The sequence below is a fragment of the Anolis sagrei genome, chromosome 5 (genome assembly GCF_037176765.1).
Source record: "Anolis sagrei isolate rAnoSag1 chromosome 5, rAnoSag1.mat, whole genome shotgun sequence".
In the NCBI taxonomy this organism is placed as follows: domain Eukaryota; kingdom Metazoa; phylum Chordata; class Lepidosauria; order Squamata; family Dactyloidae; genus Anolis; species Anolis sagrei.
In genome coordinates this window covers 101,768,486-101,789,848 of record NC_090025.1, presented here as the reverse complement: position 1 = coordinate 101,789,848, position 21,363 = coordinate 101,768,486, and the positions used below count along the sequence as shown (strand labels likewise).

Sequence of the window (21,363 nt, the reverse complement as noted above, 5' to 3'; positions counted from 1 at the left end):
GGAGCAGGAACGAGAGGGGCTAGGCGAGGCTCAAGGGCCTGGCCCCTTTGGGAAGAGGATTGCCCGGCAGCGAAGCAAGAAAGCCGAGGCTCCCCCCGGACTGCTAGGGCTGTTGTGAGCTGAGGGGGTGCTCCTCAAGTGGCAGTCGAGGGGCATTTACAGAGGCGCCTCTGCGCCCCTGGCAAAAAAAAGTGTTCTGCGACCGCTTACTTCGCGTAATGGACGAGCCGCCCCTGTCAGCAGCAGAGTAGCATAGCGTAAGGGCAGATGTCTTCACTGTGTCTGGTTGTGATCCCCAGGTTGTGCCAGTCAGCTTTCCTATGATGTTGTTTCTAGCGCCCACTTTTTGCTTCATGATAATCTGAGGCAAACAGGAAACCTAGAATCAGATGCTTGAATATAGGGCCTGTCTGGAAGGACCCAAGTTGTGTGAGGTAACCACCCGCTGCCAAGGCCTGCCCGCCTATCTCCACCACAGCCCGGCCAATGCTCTCCTGGCGAGTGCGCGAGGAAAAGGCCCGCCTCCCTCCCTCTGTCCCTCCCTCCCTCCCTCCCTGGGCGCTCCTGGCGGAGGGATCCTCGTCGTCCTGCCTCCTGGAGCCGCGCGTCGTTCACCTGGGCGGCGCGGCGGATGTGTCCCAGCCTCCTCGCCTCCCCCTCCCCCTCCTCTTTTGTGCTGCTGGTTCTGCGGCTCTCGCGGTGTCCCTGGAAGTAGTTCCGACACTCCCTTCCCAGGTCCAGGGTGCTACGCTGCCGGAGCCTCATCACTTTGTGTGATTATTTTATCCATTTTCCTCAAGCCGAGAGACGTCAAGAAGTCCCTGAGGAATGCGGCAGGGCTAGCGGATTGCCAGGAGGACTGAAGCGGCTGAGAGAAAGCAGGCCGGAGAAAGAAAGGGCCCGGGCGAGCAAAGGCCGACGTGAATGCCTTTGCCGTAGGAGCTGGAGGAGGAAAGAAGGAAGGGAGATTGTGCCTTCGGAAAACCCAGGCGAGGCTGCAGGCATGCGTAGTTCCTGCGCGCGGCCTCCCTCCCGGGCTTCCAAAGGGAAGGGGGATCGAGGCTGCCTGGACTGAGGGAGGCCGCGGCGCGCGACGGAGTGAGTGCGCGAGCGAGTGCGCGAGGGAGGCCTCCTTTGGCGCGAGGCGGGGGCCATGGGGGCGCGCGCCTGCCCTCCCGCCGCCCCTTCCCCGGCCGCCGAGTAGTGTTTGTTCCGGGAAGAGAAGACAGACAAAGGCGGGAGGGGAAGACCCTTCCCCGGCTGAGGCCTCTCCAAGCAATTGTTTCGGCGCCGCTCCGTTTCTGCCCCTCCGAAAGCATGAGAGGGCGGCCGAGGAGGTGTCGCTCTCCTCCTCCTCCCCCTCCGCCACCTTCGCCTCCCCGCCGGTGAGAGCCAGAGGAGGGAAGATGGGCGCCGTGCTGAGGAGCCTCCTCGTCTGCGGTTTGTGTTCCCTGGCGAGAGGTGAGAGCCAAGGAGGGAGGCGGGCGGGCAGGCAGGCAGGCCGAAAGTTGGGCCTTGTGGGGAATCAAGGCGGCTCTCCTCCCTAGGAGTTGTGTGTGTCTACTCAAGGCAGGGACACCTCTGAGGGGCGAGAGGGAAAGGCCTGGCTGCTGGAAGGGGGCGGGGATCCTGCCTTCATCCGTGGATATGTGTTGGTTCTGGGCCTTTCTCTCAGGCCCCCCTCTACACTGGCCTTCAGACTCAGGGCCCTTCCACACACAGCCCTATATCCCAGAATATCATGGCTGAAAATCCCACATGACCTGAGTGTGGACTCAGGGCCCTTCCACACAGCCATAGAACCCAGAATATCGAGGCAGGAAATCCCACAAAGTGTGGATTCAGGGCCCTTCCACACAGCCACAGAACCCATAATATCAAGGCAGAATATCGCACATTACCTGAGTGTGGACTCAGGGTCCTTCCACACAGCCATAGAACCCTGAATATCAAGGCAGGAAATCCCACAGTGTCTGAGTGTGGACTCAAGGTCCTTCCACACAACCACAGAACCCAGAATATCAAGGCAGAAAATCCCAAATTATCTGAGTGTGGATTCAGGGCCCTTCCACACAACCATAGAACCCAGAATATCAAGGTAGGAAATCCCACATTATCTGAGTGTGGACTCCAGGCCCTTCCACACAACCACAGAACCCAGATTATCAAGGCAGAAAATCCCGCATTATCTGAGTGTGGACTCAGATAACCCAATTAAAAACAGATATTGTGGGATTTTCTGCCTTGATCTTCTGGGATATAGGGTTTGTGGAAGAGCGCTGTCATTGTGGACTCATAATCCAGTTTAAAGCAGAAAACCTGGGATCATATCCTGAGATATAAAGCCTATCTGGAAGGGCTCTGGGTTATTTGGCTGTGTAGAATGGCCCTACACTGCAATATTTGATTTGAACTGCATTATATGGCAGTGTAGAAGAGGCCTTGCTAAATAATTCTCCATTTCCTGAATTTGAGACCAAGCCACACTAGAATTCACACAAATAACTATCGTTTAGATGAGACTGAAAGTTGTATATAAACAAATAAGCAAATGCTTGGTTGTGGGTGTGCGGATTGAATTGCATGGGGACTGAGCTCCACATAATCTCTCCCTAATTTCGGGGTCCTTCCACACAGCCATTTAACCCAGAATATCAAGAGAGATACTCCACAGTGGCTCCTTCCACACAGCTCTATAAAATCCCACATTGTCTGCTTTGAACTGGATTATATGGCAGTCTTGACTCAGATAATCCAGTTCAAAGCAGATATTGTGGATTATATGACTTGATATTCTGTGTTATGTGGCTTTGTGGAAAGTCCCAATGTCTGCTTTGAACTGGGTGCCCTTCCAGACAGGCCCTATATCCCAGGATCTGATTCCAGATTTTCTGTTTATCCCAGATTATTTGGCAGTGCAGAAAAAGCAGAAAACCTGGGATCAGATCCTGGGATATTGGGGTTGTCTGGAAGGGATCTGGGTTATCTGAGTCCACAATGCCATATAATCCAGTTCAATGTGTATTTTATACAGCTGTGTGAAAGGGGCCTCAGTTGTAATTTTAAGGCCCTTTCTACACTGCCATGTAATCCAGATTATCAAATCAGATAATCCACATTATCTAGATTATATGATTCTACGCTGCCATATATATAATCAGTTCAAAGCAGATAATCTGGATTTTATATGGCAGGGTAGAAGGGGGCTAAGTGTGAGAACATTTAAGGTCCTTCCACACAGCCCTATATCCCAGAATATCAGAAAATCCCACAATATCTGCTTTGAACTGGGCTATCTGAGTCCACACTCAGATGATGTGGGATTTTCTGCCTTAATATTCTGGGATATAGGGCTGTGTGGAAGGGCCCAAAGCAACAGTTGGAAAAAGTTAATTTAGTTAGATCCCACTCTGAAGTGTATCTATGTTAGAACATATGTTCTAACTAATAAGTAAATACATGTAGAACCTAACCTTGTTGATTAAATATACCCAAAGCTATTTCTGAGGGCCCTTCCACACAGCTCTATAACCTAGAATATCAAGGCAGAAAATCCCACAATATCTCCTTTGAACTGGGTTATCTGAGTCCACACTGTCATGTATTCCAGTTCAAAGCAGATAATGTGGGATTTTATTTAGCTGAGTGGAAGGGGCCACAGTCTTCAGGAAAGAACAGCATGCCAGGAATATGATTTGTTTGCTACTATACACACGCATGCTACTACAACACATGCATACACACACATAGTAGGGAAAGTATGTATTTTAAGGAGTGTTCAGTTTTATTCCACAGCATCACTTTCTTTTGATCAAGAATAAAAATTCCTAAACTTCAGGAAAAGTTTATGTTCAGTTTTAGAGGCCTAATACTATAGATGCAAATACAGGGTTAGTCAAAATGCATAGGCCAATAAGCCATTCAATAGGCTTCTTATTGGCCTATGCATTTTGACTAACCCTGTATTATCTATATTGCAAACAAAAATTAAAAGTAATAAATAAACTCACAACCTCTGAGGATGCCTGCCATAGATGTAGGCAAAATGTCAGGAGAGAATGCTTCTAGAACATGGCCATATAGCCCTAAAAACCAACAACAACCTGATAAATAAACTGTTTATATGATATTCTATTCTTTTTTCTCATCCCCACACAATCTTTTTGTATTTATGGTGAGTGAAAGCTACACTGCAATACTGTGTAGCTGATTTATTGTGGCTTTTAAAATACGTGGTTTGAAAGAAATATTTCCTTACATGTGTATCACAACTGCCTGTTTTCATTCTCATGGAAATAGGCAAATGCTTATATTTGTGTGCAAAAAATTCCACTGCCAATATTGGCATGTTTTAATGAGTGCTTCAGGGGCTTTGAGTTGGATTGGAGAAAGCCGCGGAAAGCCAATTGATCAATATTCCTTGGGAAAAAAACATTCTTCTACTCTGAGCATATGTTATCCAGCCTCCTAGGAATGCAGTATGTTTAAATGCATGATGAAAAACCAAATATGCCTCTTGTGAAAGGAAAATTGTTTTAATTGAATCTCTGAGCTTCAGAGAGGATAAGTGAATTTGGATTAAAGCTTTTTTTTTTTTGTACAAAATGTAACCATGTTTTATCACTTTCATAGAATTATAGAGTTGAAATAGAGCACAAGGACCATCCAGTCCTGCCCCCTGCTATTCAGGAAAAGCACAAATTACTCCTGACAGATGGCCATCCAGCCTCTGTTTAAAAGCCTCTAAGGAAGGAGCTTCCACCACACTCCGAGGCAGAGAGTTTCATTGCTAAAAGCTCTTACAGTCAGGAAGTTCTTTTGAATGTTCAGGTGGAACTTCTTTTCTTGTAATTTGAACCCATTGCTCCCAGTTCTAGTCTCCAGGGCAGCAGAAAACAGGCTTGCTCCCTCTTTCACTGCCCATAATTAAATTATTTGGTTTCAGTTAAGAGCAGAAGTGCAAAAACCAATAGGCTCGTGGCACAATTATATTTTTTCTTAGTACAGGCAGTCCCCAAGTTATGGACAAGATAGGGTCTGTAGGTTTGTTCTTAAGCTGAATTTGTATACCAGTTGGAACAGGTACATTTTAAAGTGTAACTTCAGCCAAATATATATATTTTGTAGCTCTGGGTAACCCAGGGAAGAGTTAACATCCCTTCAGTCTGTGCTCCTGTGCAGAAGATTCCACCTCACTTTCTGTCCCTGTAATAATTGGATTTTGAAAGACTTGACTTCATTTGGAAACAAAGATTGATGATAAATCTTCAGTGGAGACATCTTTTCCTCATGATAACTCTTTCAGGGATGAATTTCCCTTCCCAGGGGTAGATTTCTTTCACTTCTTGTTGCCTCACCCCCTTCCTTAACTATGAGTTGTCTGTAAGTCAGGTGCTTATAACTCTGGGACTGCCTGGATAATGCTGACTCCATATTTCTGAAAATTTCACAGACCTAATGCCTTGTAAGGAAAGAATAATTAAAAGTTTCTAAGAATGGCTAGCTTATTGTACTGGAAATTTATTTTTCTCCCCTTCTATTTTAATGCCAAAGACAAAATCTTTGCTTCGAAAATGGAATATTTGGCAACATTCTACCAGTAACATATCCTGAGTAAGTGCTGTTATATCCCATGGGAACTGTGCAAAAGAATAGTTCCTCAGACAGAGTTATTTAATTGAGAATAACAAGGTAGGATAAGGCTTCTGAACAAATAGATCTTAGTATTTCTTTTTCAGGAAAGACCCCTGAGGTACCCATGAAAAATCCTAGTGGATGTGAATTCCTGCCCATTGTGTTTTGGTTGGCACCAGGTTCAGTCCAGGTTGTCTAGAGATTGGTTTTGGATTAACTGGATTCAAAGTTCCCTCTCCAATACCACCTTTCATCACATAATAGTCACATCCCCTTTTGAAGAAGGAGAAAACTGAGTTTTGCCATTCCCCGCCTAATAGTTGCACCCTTCGTTCACTTGTCCAGGTGAGGGAACTAACAGTGCAACTGTCGTTTTGTCGCTGTGGGGCTTGACTCGGCACCCAACTGAGGTCCTTCTACACTGCCATATGATCCAGGTTATCAAAGTAAATAATCCACATCATCTTTGAATTGGAATATATATATTAGTCTAAACTGCCATGTAATCCAGTACAAAGCAAATAATCTGGATTTTATATGGCAGCATAGAAGGAGCCCCAGGGCCCTTCCACACAGCCTTGTATCTCAGAATATCAAGGCAGAAAATCCCACAATATCTGCTTGAACTGGGTTATCGGAGTCCACACTGCCTTATATTCCAGTTCAAAGCAGATATTTTGGGATTTTATTCAGCTGTGTGGAGGGCCCCCCAGTCAACCCCACAGCACCAAAAGGGAAAGGGGGCAGGTGGAGGGAGTGATGGGTGCAGGTTGAATTCACTCTACTCCCCTATGCCTTCCCTCTTTCCTATTTGGCATGGGTGCAGCCCTGTGGGCAGGTGAGGCTGTATCCACCCTTCATCTGTACCTTCACAGTGACCACTACTGTGCGGGGAAAGAAACCCCACAAATGGGGCTCTTTTCACAGCATAATAGTCACCGTCATATAATAGTTGCACCTTCCTTCCCCCAAAAAAGTCTTGAGTATTATGCAGTGTTCCCAGGAGAGTCTCCAAACAATTTTAGGATATTATTTGCCTTCCTATTTCTTCTAGTAGAATCATTTAAAAAAATACGCCCCCCCCCCATGCACATGTAGGATTTTTTTGTAGTTCTTTTGTTTGTAGTAGCTTTTATTTATTTCAATGGAGATTAAGCAGGAAGACTTGGGAGGCATCTGAAACTTATCTCTTCGAAACTCATTTAATCACACTGGAGATAGTCATCCACGTATGTTTGTCTCATTGGATGTGTTGGACCAAACCGAATTCAGTTCTGCCTGCCAGGTTTTTCTGTACAGCAACAGGCAAGATCTGTGGGAGGGGTGTGAGTGGGTGGAGTTTCAGTGGTGTACTATGATTTCATCCTCTTGACCAGGTGCCCCATTCCACAGTTTGCAGGGTTCGAGTGTATATACCTAAAGGTAGATAGCCGGGGCATAATAGGGATTATTTTGGTGTACAGCCCAACCTGCTGCTCAACAGTTTCTCTTCCTGAGCTAGCTGGGATCGTCTCAAGTTTGGTGTTGGAATCTCCACAGCTAATAATGCTGGGAGACTTCAACATCTTTGTTAAGACTCTCCTGTTGGGAGTGGCTCAGAACTTCATAGTCTCTATAACAACCATGGTCTGTCCCAAATGGAGTCTGGTTCATCCCATGTTGCTGAGCAAACTCCAGACCTTGTTTTCTGTGCAGGATGGAGGATGGTGATTTTCATGTGGAGGAACGCTCTACAATTCCATTGTCATGGACCAATCATTATCTGGTCATGTTTATACTCACTGGGACTCTAATCCTCCGCAGGTGTGGGATATTGATTAGGACAGTTCACCCCAGAAAGTTGATGAACTTGGGGAATTTTCCTGTCATCTGTTGAAGCTCTGGTTGATCTCTGGTATGCGGAAATGGCCAGGGCAGCAGACATTTGTTCCTGAGCATCTTCTCTTAAGGAGTGGGACCACACCAGCCCCCTGGTTTTCCACTGAGTTGGTGGTGATGAAGAGAGTGAGATGGAAACTGGTGTGATGTTGGCAGAAGTGTCAAAAGTGAATCTGACTGAACACAGGCTTGAGCTTATTTGAAGGTCTATTCCACAGCAATGAGGACAGCAGACAAATAATTTTCACTGCAAAGAACTGCCCAGCAGAGCTGTTTCAAGTAGGCAGAGCACTATTAGACACTTATCCCCAAGGGGAAAATGTTGACTTCTTAACAACCCGCTGTGAAGAATTTGCACAGTACTCTGCAGATGAAGTAGTTCAGATTTGCTTTGACTTGGTTGCTATTGTTCAGACAGTTCCAGTGGATGTAACCTGGGCACCTGCTTGTCCAGTGTTGATGGATACTTTTCAATATGTAGCCTGAGGATGTAGAAGAGGCGAGGACTGTCACGTGTTCTAGATCCTTTCCCTTCCTGGCTTATCAAATAGGCCAAAAGGGGGGGGGGATTAGAGGAGTGGGTGAAGGGTGTAGTCACGGCTCCTTAGAACAAGGCAGAATTCGATATTGCATAAAGGAGGCACTTGTGAGGTCTATATTTTTAAAAGCCACTCTTGAACCCATCTATAATGGACAACTATTGGTCAGTTTCCAGCCTTGAATTTTTGAACAAGGTATTGGAGCATATGGTGGCTTACCAACTCCAGGGGTTTCTGGATGAAAGAGAGCACTTTTCAATCTGTTTTCAGGCCTAGTTATGGGACAGAGACGGCTTTGGTCAACTTGGTGGATGACCTATGCATAGAACTAGATGGGAGAAGTGTGTCCCTGTTGGTTCTGCTGAAAACATTTTAGCAGTTTTTGATACCATCAACCATGGTATTCTTTTGGGCTGCTTTATTGATATGGGACTTGGAGCCATTTTTTTTTACAGTGGCTCTTTTTCTTCCTGGAGAAGTCAGCCCAGAAGGTGGTGCTAGGAGGCTCCTATTCAAACCTGTGGGGCCTCTCAAAGTTTTGTCATCTACATGAAGCCAATGAGATAAGCCATTCAGAGTTTTGAATTACAATGCCATCTAGGTATACATGACACCCAACTCTATTTCTCCATCCCACCAGAAGCCAAGTAAGCTGTTCTGGTCTTAAATCAGTTCCTATCATCAGTAAGGAACTGAGCAAACAAACTAAAACTTAATCCAGACAAGACAGAGGTGCGTCTGGATCCATCCTGTGCTAGATTTATTTTTAATCTTTAGTTGTAGATTTTAAATTGTAATTTGTACTGTGTTTAATGTTGTGAACTGCTTTGAGTTTTATTAAAAGATGAAAGGGGGGGGGGTGTTAATAATAATAAGTGAAGTTGATGCTGCACTCAGAACACTTGAAAGAGATGCTCACAGCACAGGAACACATGGCATACCAATAGTTATTTCAGTCTACAGAGACAGAATGTACTCTAGTTCTAACTAAAATCTAACAACAAATATGGAAAACAAAACAATGCCCTACAGATTGGAAATTCTCAATATACATTCTAATCTGCAAAAACGGGATACTAGGGGTTGGAATAATCACAGGTCCATTGCATTAATTTGCAATGCAAGTAAAATAGTGGTCAAAGTTCTATAACAAAGACTTTTGAGATATATGGAGCAAGAAATTTCAGCTGTTTGAGCTGGGTTCAGGGAAGTAAGAGGCATTAAAGTTGTTATTGTAAATATACATTTGATAATGGAATGTCCCAGAGAATTTTTTAAAATCTCTGCTTTATATTGTATAGATCACTAAAATGTGGATCATTCTTAAACACGTGGGTGTGCCAGCACATTTCATTGTCCTGATGCATAACCAGTACTCGGGGCATGAGGCTACTGTTAGGACAGAATACTAGGAAATAGAATGGTTTCCAGATGGTAAGGAGAGGAGGGTCAGGCAAGGCTACATTTTATCATCTATCTGTTTTAAGTTATATGCTGAACTTATAATATATAAAGCAGGATTAGATTTGAAGGAAGGAGGCATAAAATTAGAGGAAGGGCCATCAAGAAGTTAAGATAGGCAGATGACACCATACTACTAGCAGAAGATAGCAAAGATGTAGAATGGTTATTTAAAATCAAGGGAGAAAGTGCAAATACACATATAAGAAAACAAAACTAATGACCACATGTAAGTAGATGATGAATTAGATGATGAAATAGTTCAAGATTTTTCATAGCTCAGCTCAGCCATTAACTAAAATGTAGACTACAGTCAAGAAATCAAAGAAGACTAGTGCTTGGAAGGGAAGTTAGGCAGTAACCAGACAAAATTATGAAGTGTAAAATACATCACTGAATACTAAAGTTAAGATGGTTCGTTCCATTGTATTCCCTGATTCTGTGTATGGTTGTGAAAGCTGGACATTGAAAAAAGGCTGACAGAAAGATCAAGTGTTTTGATGGAGAAGAGTTATGTGGATACTGTGGACTGCTAAAGACAAATAAATTTATCCTAGAACAAATCAAGCTTGAGCTTTCCCTAGAAGGCAAAATGGCAAAACCTAGGCTGTCGTATTTTAAAAACATAATGAAAAGAGATGGCATTTTAAAAAAAGATAACCATGCTTGAGAAAGTAAGTAACAAAAGAGGAAGAATGCATTTCCAGATGGTTAGACTCAATCAAGGAAGCAACATCCCTGAATCTGCAAAACCAAAGAATTAGATGTATTATTTAAAGAGTCGTTATTAGTCAAAGTTGACTTGAAGGCAATTAACAACTCCAGAGTCATAGCCCCAACACTCAAACCACTGTATCAAACTGACACAGTAATAAGCATATTCTGTAGGAATCCTGTTGAAATACATGTTTATCCCATTCATACTATTCATTTTAGATAGTCTTTTTAATGCTCCAGTTTGCTTTGTTGCAATTGATTTATATTAATTAGGCTAATTGTCCCATTCATTACTTTTTGCAGTCTTCTTTAGGGAATTTTGTCATTATGAGACACTGCTGTAAGAAGTGGTGAAGTTGAGGCTGAAATAAATGCATGTACTGAAAAATTTTCAGCTGGAATTCATGACCAGACTCTGGAGAATTATTCTCTACCTTTTCTCCCCTCTTAAAAATGTTACTCACGCAATCATGCATCAAGGGACTATCAAATATTTATGGAACATCCCAGTGCAGCGTTATTGCTATGAGCAATGCAGCTGTGATTGCACACCACAACTGGAAGAAACCCAAAAATGAATTTTACATAAATTATTCCCTGATGTATTTTTATAGGAAAAAATATGCATGCTATGAGGAGAAAATAATGAAGCTGTAATACTAGTTAAAAGAAATCTCGGAAACAGGTTTATAAGAAATAGAATACCCACCACTCCATCCAGACTCACTTGCCTCATGATTTGCTCAGGGTGGAGGGCAGTCAGTTTATTTTTACTTATCTCAGACATGAGCCACGATTTCTTTTTTTCTTTTTTTTTTTTAAAAAACAACCAATGGAAGAACAAACCAATTAAAATTATGTGACAGGCATAATAAAATCCAACAGTAAAATTAAAAACACATAAAAACCATAAAACAATAACTTCATTGAGCCAATTAAAATGCACAGCATATATCATGCAAGCTTATCAGAAACCTGTTAAAATAGTGAAGAAAGGTGCCAAAGTTATAGTCACAGACCTACATTTTTTCCTCAGATGTTATTTCTCTTGCCTCTTGAGATGGACTGGAGGAGTATCAGTGTGGCATTTTATTGCCTTTTGTCTCTAATCCTGGCATGACCAAGAAGGGAGTAGCTTCTATATTGATTTTCACTCCCCCCCCCTCCAGTATGAAGAAGCCAGTCAAGTTTCCAAAGCTTACATGATATATTTTGTCCATTTTAGTTGATTCCATAAAATTATCACTATTTTTCTATTTGTTTTTATTTTGCAGCATAGCCAACATAGCTATCTATATATATAAGCATGCTCTGTTTGCTTCATCCCACCATTTTAGCAGCCCAGAAATCCTTTAAATTTTACTGTGCTTTGAATTTTATATTTTAGGAGGCATACTGAGAGAAAGTCTTGCTTAGCTAGGCAGATAACTGTGAAAAGCACTCCTTATTGCTTGTCCCTGTATATCGTCAGAAGAATGATACTGCATCTGCTCATTTCACACAGTTATCTTGTGGAATAGCCTTTGACAGATGTGCCCGCTTGGAATTTGTCTAATCATGCTGAAAAAAATCATATTTAAGCCAGTGATTATTGCTAGCATTTGAAAATTTCATGTGTAGTTTATACAGTATTGTGTAATATTTTCCTTCTTTTGACCATCCTTTGGTGTCAAATCAGTTGTTTGACTCCTGAATTCTTATTTACGAACATGTTAGAATGCTATTGTGTTATTAGTGGTACTTGATAATTATGATCACCTAATTTTAATTATTCATTGTTTCTCTAGAACAGGGAATCTCAAACATTTTCAGCCACAGAGCCCTTTTTGAAGCAAATGTTTGTTGTGGAACCCCAATAAATGTTATTATATTATATTATATTATATGTTAAGATATAATGTATATATATCAGGCATGAGCAAACTTGTGAAGAATAACCAACATAAACTTAACAGCATTTAAGTGGAAGACCCCAGGAACTATCCAGTCCAACCCCTTCTGCTTGCAGGAAAAGCACAATCATAGCATCCCCAACAGATGACCACCCAGCCTTTATAATAATAATAATAATAATAATAATAATAATAATAATAATAGCAGAAACTTCCGGGACCATCCAGTTCAACTCCCTTTTGCAATGCAGGAAAAGCATAGTCAAACCCCTCCTGAGTGGTGGGAGGGAAATAGGGTTTTAGAAGCAAGGAAGGTGAGGGGGAAAGGCTTTTGGCAGCAAGAGATGGGGAAAGGCTCATGGCAGTGAGAGAGGCAGGGAGAGGGGCAGAGTAGGAAAGAGGAGGGAAAGTTTGGAGGAGGAGTAGGGGGCAAGAGGAGCTCCTCAGTATGTTTCGCGGAGCACGGTTTGAGAACCACTGCTCTAGAAAGATAACACTATGTAACAAAATTTGAAAAATTATCTGTTCCTGATTTCAAATTGTTATTCCTCTTTAATTATGTGGTACTTACTTTGAATGTAGTTGTTATTTATATGCCAGAAACTTTGTTTCTGTGGCTGTCACAAAATTACATATTATAATAACTATAAATTCTTATATTTATTGTGTTACATATGTACACAGCCTACCTCAATGTTTTTGTCTTCTTTTCAAGCTTCTCCTCTGTTGCTATATGCAAATCGGCGTGATCTACGACTGGTGGATGCTGCACAGGTGAACGAGAATGCTACAATTATCGTGAGTGGTTTGGAAGATGCAGCTGCAGTGGACTTCATCTTCATCCATGGCTTGATATATTGGAGTGATGTGAGTGAGGAAGCCATTAAACGGACAGAATTCAACAAAACGGGGAATGTGCAAAATGTGGTCATTTCTGGACTGTTGTCACCTGATGGGCTGGCTTGTGATTGGCTGGGTGAGAAACTATATTGGACAGATTCTGAAACAAACCGGATTGAAGTTTCCAATTTAGATGGATCTTTGCGAAAAGTTTTATTCTGGCAAGAGTTGGATCAACCCAGAGCAATTGCCTTAGATCCTGCAAGAGGGTAAGCTATTATTACGATTCTTACTGTTTTGACAACTTCTTCCAGCCCTATAGAGCATGGGTTCCCAAACCCTTCAGAAACACCCCCCCCCCCCTTTATGGAGCCTTAACTCTGTCCCTGAGCATGAAGTTATTTCTCCTTTCATCTTCTCCTGTGGCTCAAATGTTTTGTGTAATGTAGTAAGTTTGGAAATAAAGAGAAAACCTTTAAAATATAACCACAAATGTTTATTTTGGTACAGGAAAATATTGGATACAACTCTAAAATGATGAATTAAATTGTTTCAATTTTTGGTCTTAAAATAGTTCTTTATCTCCGACAGCTGAATACATAAATTCAGGGTGCCATCAACTTATTCATAAATTTGTTTTTTGGGTAAGCATAAGCTGAAAAACCTGATTTGTACTGATAGGTGAACAGGAAGGGAAGCATTGCTCAGATAGCCTTTCCGGCTACTGATGGCTATATGCCTATCAGACCTATCCAAAAATAATTCAGTGGCACAGATTCAAATCTCATTTTTAAATAGAGGTACTTGAATTTCAATACAATCTTCATACTCTAGCACAGACTTTTAAAAAGGATTTATAAAAAAGATTTTGTGGAACTCCTGCAATCCTTTTGTTGAACCCTAGGGTACCATGGAACACATTTTGGAACTACTGCTAAGGAGAAAAACCGATCTTGCTGCAGTGTTAGACGTTTTAAAAGGTAGATCATTGTCCCACTAGAATTGTGAATAAAAGGTCAATATTTGTGTTTCAGAAAGCTGTCCAGTTTTTGAATGGCAGCTGGAAGCAAAAAATGCATATAAACAAACCAATTTACAACTAAAACATATATTATATCAAAATAAACTGTAGTCCAGTAGTTTTTGATCTGTATTTCAAAGAAGTAGATAATTTCTGTTACAGTAAAATCATAGCATCATTAATAAGATAATAATGTCATATATATTTTTGTTGAATGTAGGTGGTTGGTGATCAACCTTTATTCCCTTGCAATATAGTATATTTATTGCAAGATGTTATTTGTGCACCATCTCAGGCCATATGATGTGATAGTGAAGTCCGAATGGCTTATGTGTACTGTATTTGCTCTTGGCACATATCTCTGGATCTTCTGCTTCCTGAACAAATTTATCTAAGTGGAAAAGTATTGCTTTCCTTCTCTTGTTTTCAAATATTTGCCAGTAAGGTTCTTTGTGGTCCTAGCAGAAACAAACCCAGTGTAGATTTCTGTACCTTTTTGGAAATGAGTAATGTGTGCTTCTTCAACACACTTCCTTCACCGTATGATTTTAATTGTGTTTCCTAATAACTAATATGGTCTCAAGATTTAATTGCTTTTTTTGAAATTGCCATGTTGAGTGTTGCCAACAGTAAAATTTTCTGGACTGGCTTCACTTTTTCTTCTCTTTGTATTTTCATTTTGACACTGGAATGGTTTTGACATGTGAAATGCCAAACTGGTTAAATCTTCCTAAATTAATACAGAATGTTATGTTTGTGGACATATATATTTTACAAGTTCTGTGAACTTTGTGTTGAAGTCATGGCTGCTTCAGCTGTTAATTGCACATAAAAGTGATAGTTTCTAACATAGTAATTGGAAGCAAATTCCACATATTTGAATGCAACTTGCTTTCAGGTAAACAACTTCAATAATTCAGAGGGCTTTAATTAATGTGTTGCATATTAATTCATTTTTGTCATACTTCTATGTGTTACATTCATTGCTGCAATAAGAGCATGATTTGGCTGTTGAACTGTAGGATAATCATTCCTGGGATGTTGTAACATTTCCATTTGGTATCGCAGATGATTCCTAAAAGGAGTACTATAGGAGTGTGTATCTTTGTTTCGTCGCTAGGATTGCTAGATTAGGAAACTACAGACTTAGCAAGATTGAAATTTATGGAGGCTATTTAGATTCTGTCCACGAGGAAGAGTTGTATCACTGGCAAGACTGTGGAATGACCTGGCGGAAAAGATTCGACAACTAGATCAGCTGTTGGAATTTAAGATACCTTCTGGCAGGCCTGCCTGATCAATTTTAAATTATGCATTTTAATTTGGATTTTATTAATGGATTTTAACTTGTATTTAACTGTGTATTGTGTTGTATGCCTTTTAATAGTGTTTTATCTCTTGTTTTAATGATGTTGTATCCCTCCTTGATCCAGAGGGAGAGACAGATAATACATTCATTATCATTATCATCATCATTATTTTGTCATAACAAATTTCCAGAAAGAATCTTTCACCAGGACATATGTGAATGTAGCATTTAAAATAGCAGTTATGAATGAAATTGGGAGTTTGGTGAATGCCTGGTTAACAAGCTATATAAAGCGACCACATGTATAAGGTGAAGGTAGATATTTGGACCAAAAATACAGATTTTGATATGACCCATAGAGAAGAAAAAGCACCAATACTGTCTCAGAGGGACAACTACCCTTGACCATTGCCACGCTCAGGCAAAAAGGCCAGGAGCAGCGCCACAGCAGAAAGAGCAGAGTGTTTCTTTTATATTCCTCCAGGACAGGGTAAACTCTTGTCTTTTGCCACTCTACTCAGAAAAAGGAATGGTTCCTTTTTTGATAAAACTTAGGGTACAATACTTATATTGACCCATGGATAAGTTGACCCAGGTATTTTGTGTCGCTTTTTTGACTAAAATTTGGAATTGTAAGCAACATTTGAGTCCTAAGTTGGACCTCAGTTGGTGTATGCTAATGCTGGTTGAAAATGTGGTTTTGTTTCTTCTTTGTGACTTTTGTGAACCACACAACTGGGTTTACTGTGACTGCTCCGGCTTGAATGGAAACCTTTCCCAGCTCTAGTGTTTGAATTTTGACAGTTATCCCACTCACTCCTCTCAGGGTATAAAGGATGCCTTGTTCCATTGGTTCCCCAGTTCCTTTTCGTCCAGAGCTACAGCAGTTCATTATGACTTCAGCTCAGTGCTTCCTGCAGCTATTTGCACCCAGCAACTTCCACCATGTCGAATACATGCTTCAAAAGATGCAACCAGTGCTTTGCTAAAATGTCGGACTCTGATGACCACTCTAAATGCCTCCAATGCCTGGAAGAAAGCCATGTGGTCAGTACATGCCCGCATTGCCAAGCATTCACAGCACAAGCCAGAAAAAAATTAGAGAGATGAGGCTTCATGCAATCTACTATCAATAGACTCTGGCACCATCTACTTCAATGTATTTATTTATTTATTTACTATGTTTATATACTGCCTTTCTTATCCTTGGGGGGACTCAAGGTGGTTTACAACATACTAATAGTAAAAACTCAACTACACTATCTGAAACTTCGTGCAAGTCCTTGAAGACTTCAAAAACATAATATCAAAACAATCAGCCTTGTCGGTGGCTCTATCTACCTTGGCCTTGATAGTTACTGCTAGATGGATGCTATCAATCTTGGAATGCATCATCTTCTTCCTCTATGAGTACTGCTCTAAAACGCTCACCTGAGTTGAGATGAACCCACCATGACAGACTGTCACAGGGGAACCTATTGTCCATTCCTCCAACACAGAGTAAGAATCTGAAGGCAGTACAAGTGTCACAACCCTCACCAGACCTCCAGGTGATGCCTCAGCCACTATCTGGAGGGACAGTCCAGGACTCCCCATCACAATCATTTCATTACCATTATTCAGGTTCTAGTAATGGTTCATGCACCCCCAGCTACACAGGGATCCTGCCGTCTGTAACTTTCCCCCACTCAGAAGGAGGGCATTCCACAGCATGAAGATGGAGGATGGATGACAGCATTCCTAACGAGAGCAGGACAAACCTATGCAGATTCAGCAGGTAGGTGCCAGACGTCAGTATCATCCCCATTATCTCTGCTGGTACTGCTGCCTGATCCATCTTGGAGAACAGCTTCTCTCTCCGTGGCATAGCCTTGGTACAACCAACATTACCTACAGCACAGTAATCTGAAATGGATGAGCCGTACAACACCCCCAACGTTTCTGATTCCGAATCTTCAGAATCGGTCCTTTGCCTTGGAATCAACTTGTACCTGGAGAGACAAGTTACCCTTGTCAACCACCTATCTCCCATGGCCGATCTCCAACCATTTACGGAATAGATAGTCCATTTGGTAGAAGCCTTAGGTTTAGAAGTAAAGCAATCATTGGAAGTTGTGTATGATCCTGTCTTTATAGGGTTCAAAGCTAAGCACCACCAGCCACCCTGCTTCCATTTCTGATGTACCCCCTTAAAGCCCTAAAGGCCTCCTAGAAGACCCCTTCACCAGTTTCTTCTATATGAAAGAAGATAGAGGCCTGGTATTGGATAGATGTTGAGGATCATGAATGGCTTGCGCACCGCCACCAGCCTACCTCAGTCATCGTTGAGATGTCACATGTCACAATCCTCCTTGAAATCAAAATCTAACCCATCAGATAGGGAGGACAAAATATTTGACACAGTGGCAAGAAGGAGCTTCTCTTTTCACTAGAGTCGCAAACTATGGAGCCTGCATGGGAGTATACCAGGAATATCTCTGAGAGAAGTAGCCCTCTTCCATACCAAACTTTCAGAAGATTAGTCGGTGTTCTCTACACTAAGACAAGAAATAATGTCCCTAGCATACCACCAAATACAAATGGTATAACATATGGTAGATGCAGCTGGGAAGATTATGACACATGCCGTATCCATTAGATGACATACTTGGCTACATGCTTCAGATCTATCTTCCACATCACTCCAGGTAATAGAAGATCTCCCATTTGCTGCTCTCGGTCTTGTTAATGCAGGCACGGATGAAAAACCAAAATCCAACCAGGATGTCAAACTCCTTTCCAGAAAGTGTGAGATGCCAACCTAGACATACTACTGCCATTCCTGTCCAAGATGGCAACCATAATGCCACAGACATTTGAACCCCACCTCTCAATGAAACCAGAGGCATTTTTTTTGGACTAACCCAAACACCACCTCCATGACACCATTCTCAAAACCTGAGACAACAACCCCAATTATCCTCCACATACGAACCTCAATGCAGAATCCATCATGGACTTGCCGCTTTTCCATCCATCTGACCTACCATTCCTACCACAACCACAAACCTGTCCATTGGAAGACCGCCTCACACATTTCACCCGGGCTTGGAACTCTGTCAGATGCATGGGTTCTCAAGTTTGTCAACAAGCAAGGAAGAAAGGATCCAATGCCTCCCTTCCTACCCCCTCCCTTTGCCCAGCGTTAGACCCTTCTTCTTCATCTGCTGCCAGAGCCTCATTTGCAGTCTCCTCCTTGCAACCCAGTCCCTTGCCATCTAGGAGTGGAGAGATCAATAGGAAGAAAGGGAGTTTGAAGAGATGGATAGGAAGAACTGGGGAACAGGGTTTGAAGAGATCAATAGGAAGAACATAGGAAAGGTATTTGGAGCAATCCAAAGGAAGAAAAGAAAAGGGGGCTTGGAGAGATCCATAAGAAGAAAGGCGGGGGGGGGGGGGGGAGGTTTGAAGAGATCCCTAGGAAGAATGGGGGAAAGAGGTTTGGAAACAGAGCAGTAGAAAGAAAAAAGAAAAGAGGTGGAGAGATACATACACACTTTGGCCCAGCACTAAAATTTCATGGCAGGGAAGGAGGGGAGAGCACCATTTCTAACTATGAGTTGTTTGTAAGTCAGATGTTCAAAGCTCATGCACTGCCTGTATATAGAATCCCTATAGGCCCAAATAGTTTAATTTGAAAACATTTCTCTGTATTCATCTTGTATCCATTCTGTTATTTAGCTATTGTATGGGAATTGCACACAGGATGTGTATAGTTGCTTTCTAACAATGAAACAGAATGGGAAACCATAGTTGGAAATCTGGTTCTTATTTAAGCATGTTTTCTTGCCTCTGATGTTGACTTTTGTAGTTTAGACAAATGGTGTTTTTTGTCAGAGAGTCTGACAGGATTGGCTGCCTAGCATGTCTTTTGTATGTGTGGAGGGGTGGCAAAATGGATTTGCGTGTATTTTATTCCCTTTTAAAAATTATTTTTAACTCTTGCAAATGTCTTGTAAAATCATCCAGATCACTTCAGTCATCTTACTATTGAAAGCCACATGTTATATTGACAAACATTTCACTATTGTTGATGGTACATTTGGCTGTGAAATATAGATATGATGTTATTGTACAGGATGAGGCAGCATAACTTCCTTTTTTCAAAACAATAAAACCCATTGTGTGAATCAGAAATTTTTATTTTTTTAAATAATGTAGGCACATACCTAAAGTTTTGTTTTATGTAGTTTTGAAAATCAAATTAGGCAGGTGACGTCACCCATTCTCCATACACTGAGTAAACCGATTTCTGGCGTTTGTCATGACTCTTGCCAGCATAGCAGCTGTTACATTGGCAATTTTTTCCTGGATGTTGATCTTCAAATCTTGTAGGGTCCTTGGACAGTTCACATAAACACAGGATTTCAAGAAACCCCATAGAAAAAAATCACAAGGGGCCAAATCTGGAGAGCGGGCCGGCCACTCCAAATCCGCTCGAAAAGTAGGCCTCAACGGCAAAAGCACGCTCCTCACTGTTCCAACGCATGATGGCGACTGAACTGTGTCAGGACAAAACTTTATACTCCCGCCTCTTGAACGAGACCACTAGCGCTCCGCTACGTCTTCAAGCGACTGAATGGCACACATTTTAAAAAAGGAAGTTATGCTGCCTCACCCTGTATATTTCCCCCACCTAGCCAGAGACAAAATCTAAGGCAGTAGTTCTCAACTTGGGGTCCCCAGATGTTTTTGGCCTTCAACTCCCAGAAATCCTAACAGCTGGTAAACTGGCTGGGATTTCTGGGAGTTGTAGGCCAAAATACCTGTGGATCCACAGGTTGAGAACCACTGATCTAAGGCTTGTTATTTGCTTCTGACTTTGACTTGTTGGGAGGGAATAAACAAAAAGGGAGCTGCCTCCTGCTAGATGACACAGTAATCCCACTGCGCAGTGAAGATTGGTATTTTGTTTAGACCAGAGCTTTCCAGACATTTCATGTTGGTGACACACTTTTTAGATATACATTATTTCGCAACACATCAATTAAGTTTTACAAGCATACCAAAGATTAAACACTCCATTTATAAGTGACACACATACATAAATTGTAATAACACAATGTATGGGCACTCAACATATTTCATGAAAAACTTAGTGTATATATATTTAAAATATATGAGTTATTGCTTGTTTCACATAGACTCAGAGGTTTCTTGTTAACATTCATGCAACACACCCGCACACTGCAACCAAAAAACTGACATGTTGCAACACACAGTTTGGAAAGCTCTGGTTTAGACAATGGATGGACAGCCCCTAAGGGTTTAGAAGTCATTTTTGTTCCCATCAGAATTTGGAGGGCTCCATCCTTTCTTGACCTCCTTGCAACTCCAGTTTCTAAGCAATGTGATTTCTCATTGTGTGTGTGAGTCCCTCTAAAACTGGTTCATATTAGAATTAGCTGAGCTACATAGCATAACCAGCATAGTGCTCTGAGAAAATAGGATTTTCTTAGAGAATAGGGTTGTTGCAGAAGCCTGACTTCTTACATGCCTACTGTGTTTATGCTTGCTTTGCATTTTTCTAGCCACTCCAGTCTTGTGAGCCAAAATACTGGATATCTGTTTAAATCGAGGATGCCCTTATTGCCCATCAGTTTCTAATAAAGTATTGCATGATATAATAGCATTCATGTTGGCAGCTTGGAATGTACTCTGAATTAGTGTTTTAGACTAGTGTTTTGGAACATGTTCTCATCTTTTAATTGTGAAATGATCCTTGTAAAATAGAAAAAAAAAGAGTTTTGGCCATATAGTTTCTGAATGGCCTTCTTGAAAAAAAATTAAAAGCTCAGCATGATGAGTGAGGTTAAATCACAATGTATTATTGAAGGCTTTCATGGCCGGAATCACTGGGTGGTTGTAGGTTTTTTTGGGCTATATGGCCATGTTCTAGAGGCATTCTCTCCTGATGTTTCGCCTGCATCTATGGCAAGCATCCTCACTATCTCTGAGGATGCTTGCCATAGATGCAGGTGAAACATCAGGAGAAAATGCCTCTAGAACATGGCCATATAGCCCAAAAAACCC

The 21,363-nt window shown here is 41.7% G+C and overlaps 1 protein-coding gene across 1 annotated transcript in view; it reads left to right on the top strand.

Moving 5' to 3' along the window:
• Positions 1-574: 574 nt before the first annotated feature.
• The window catches only part of LRP6 (LDL receptor related protein 6), an 84,613-nt gene continuing 63,824 nt past the window's right edge, over positions 575-21,363 (top strand). Inside the window, exons 1-2 of the mRNA XM_060778094.2 lie at positions 575-1,461; positions 12,837-13,230. Coding sequence (XP_060634077.2) covers positions 1,407-1,461; positions 12,837-13,230 — 449 coding nt within the window. The 5' untranslated portion in view covers positions 575-1,406. The remainder of the gene's footprint in view (positions 1,462-12,836; positions 13,231-21,363) is intronic.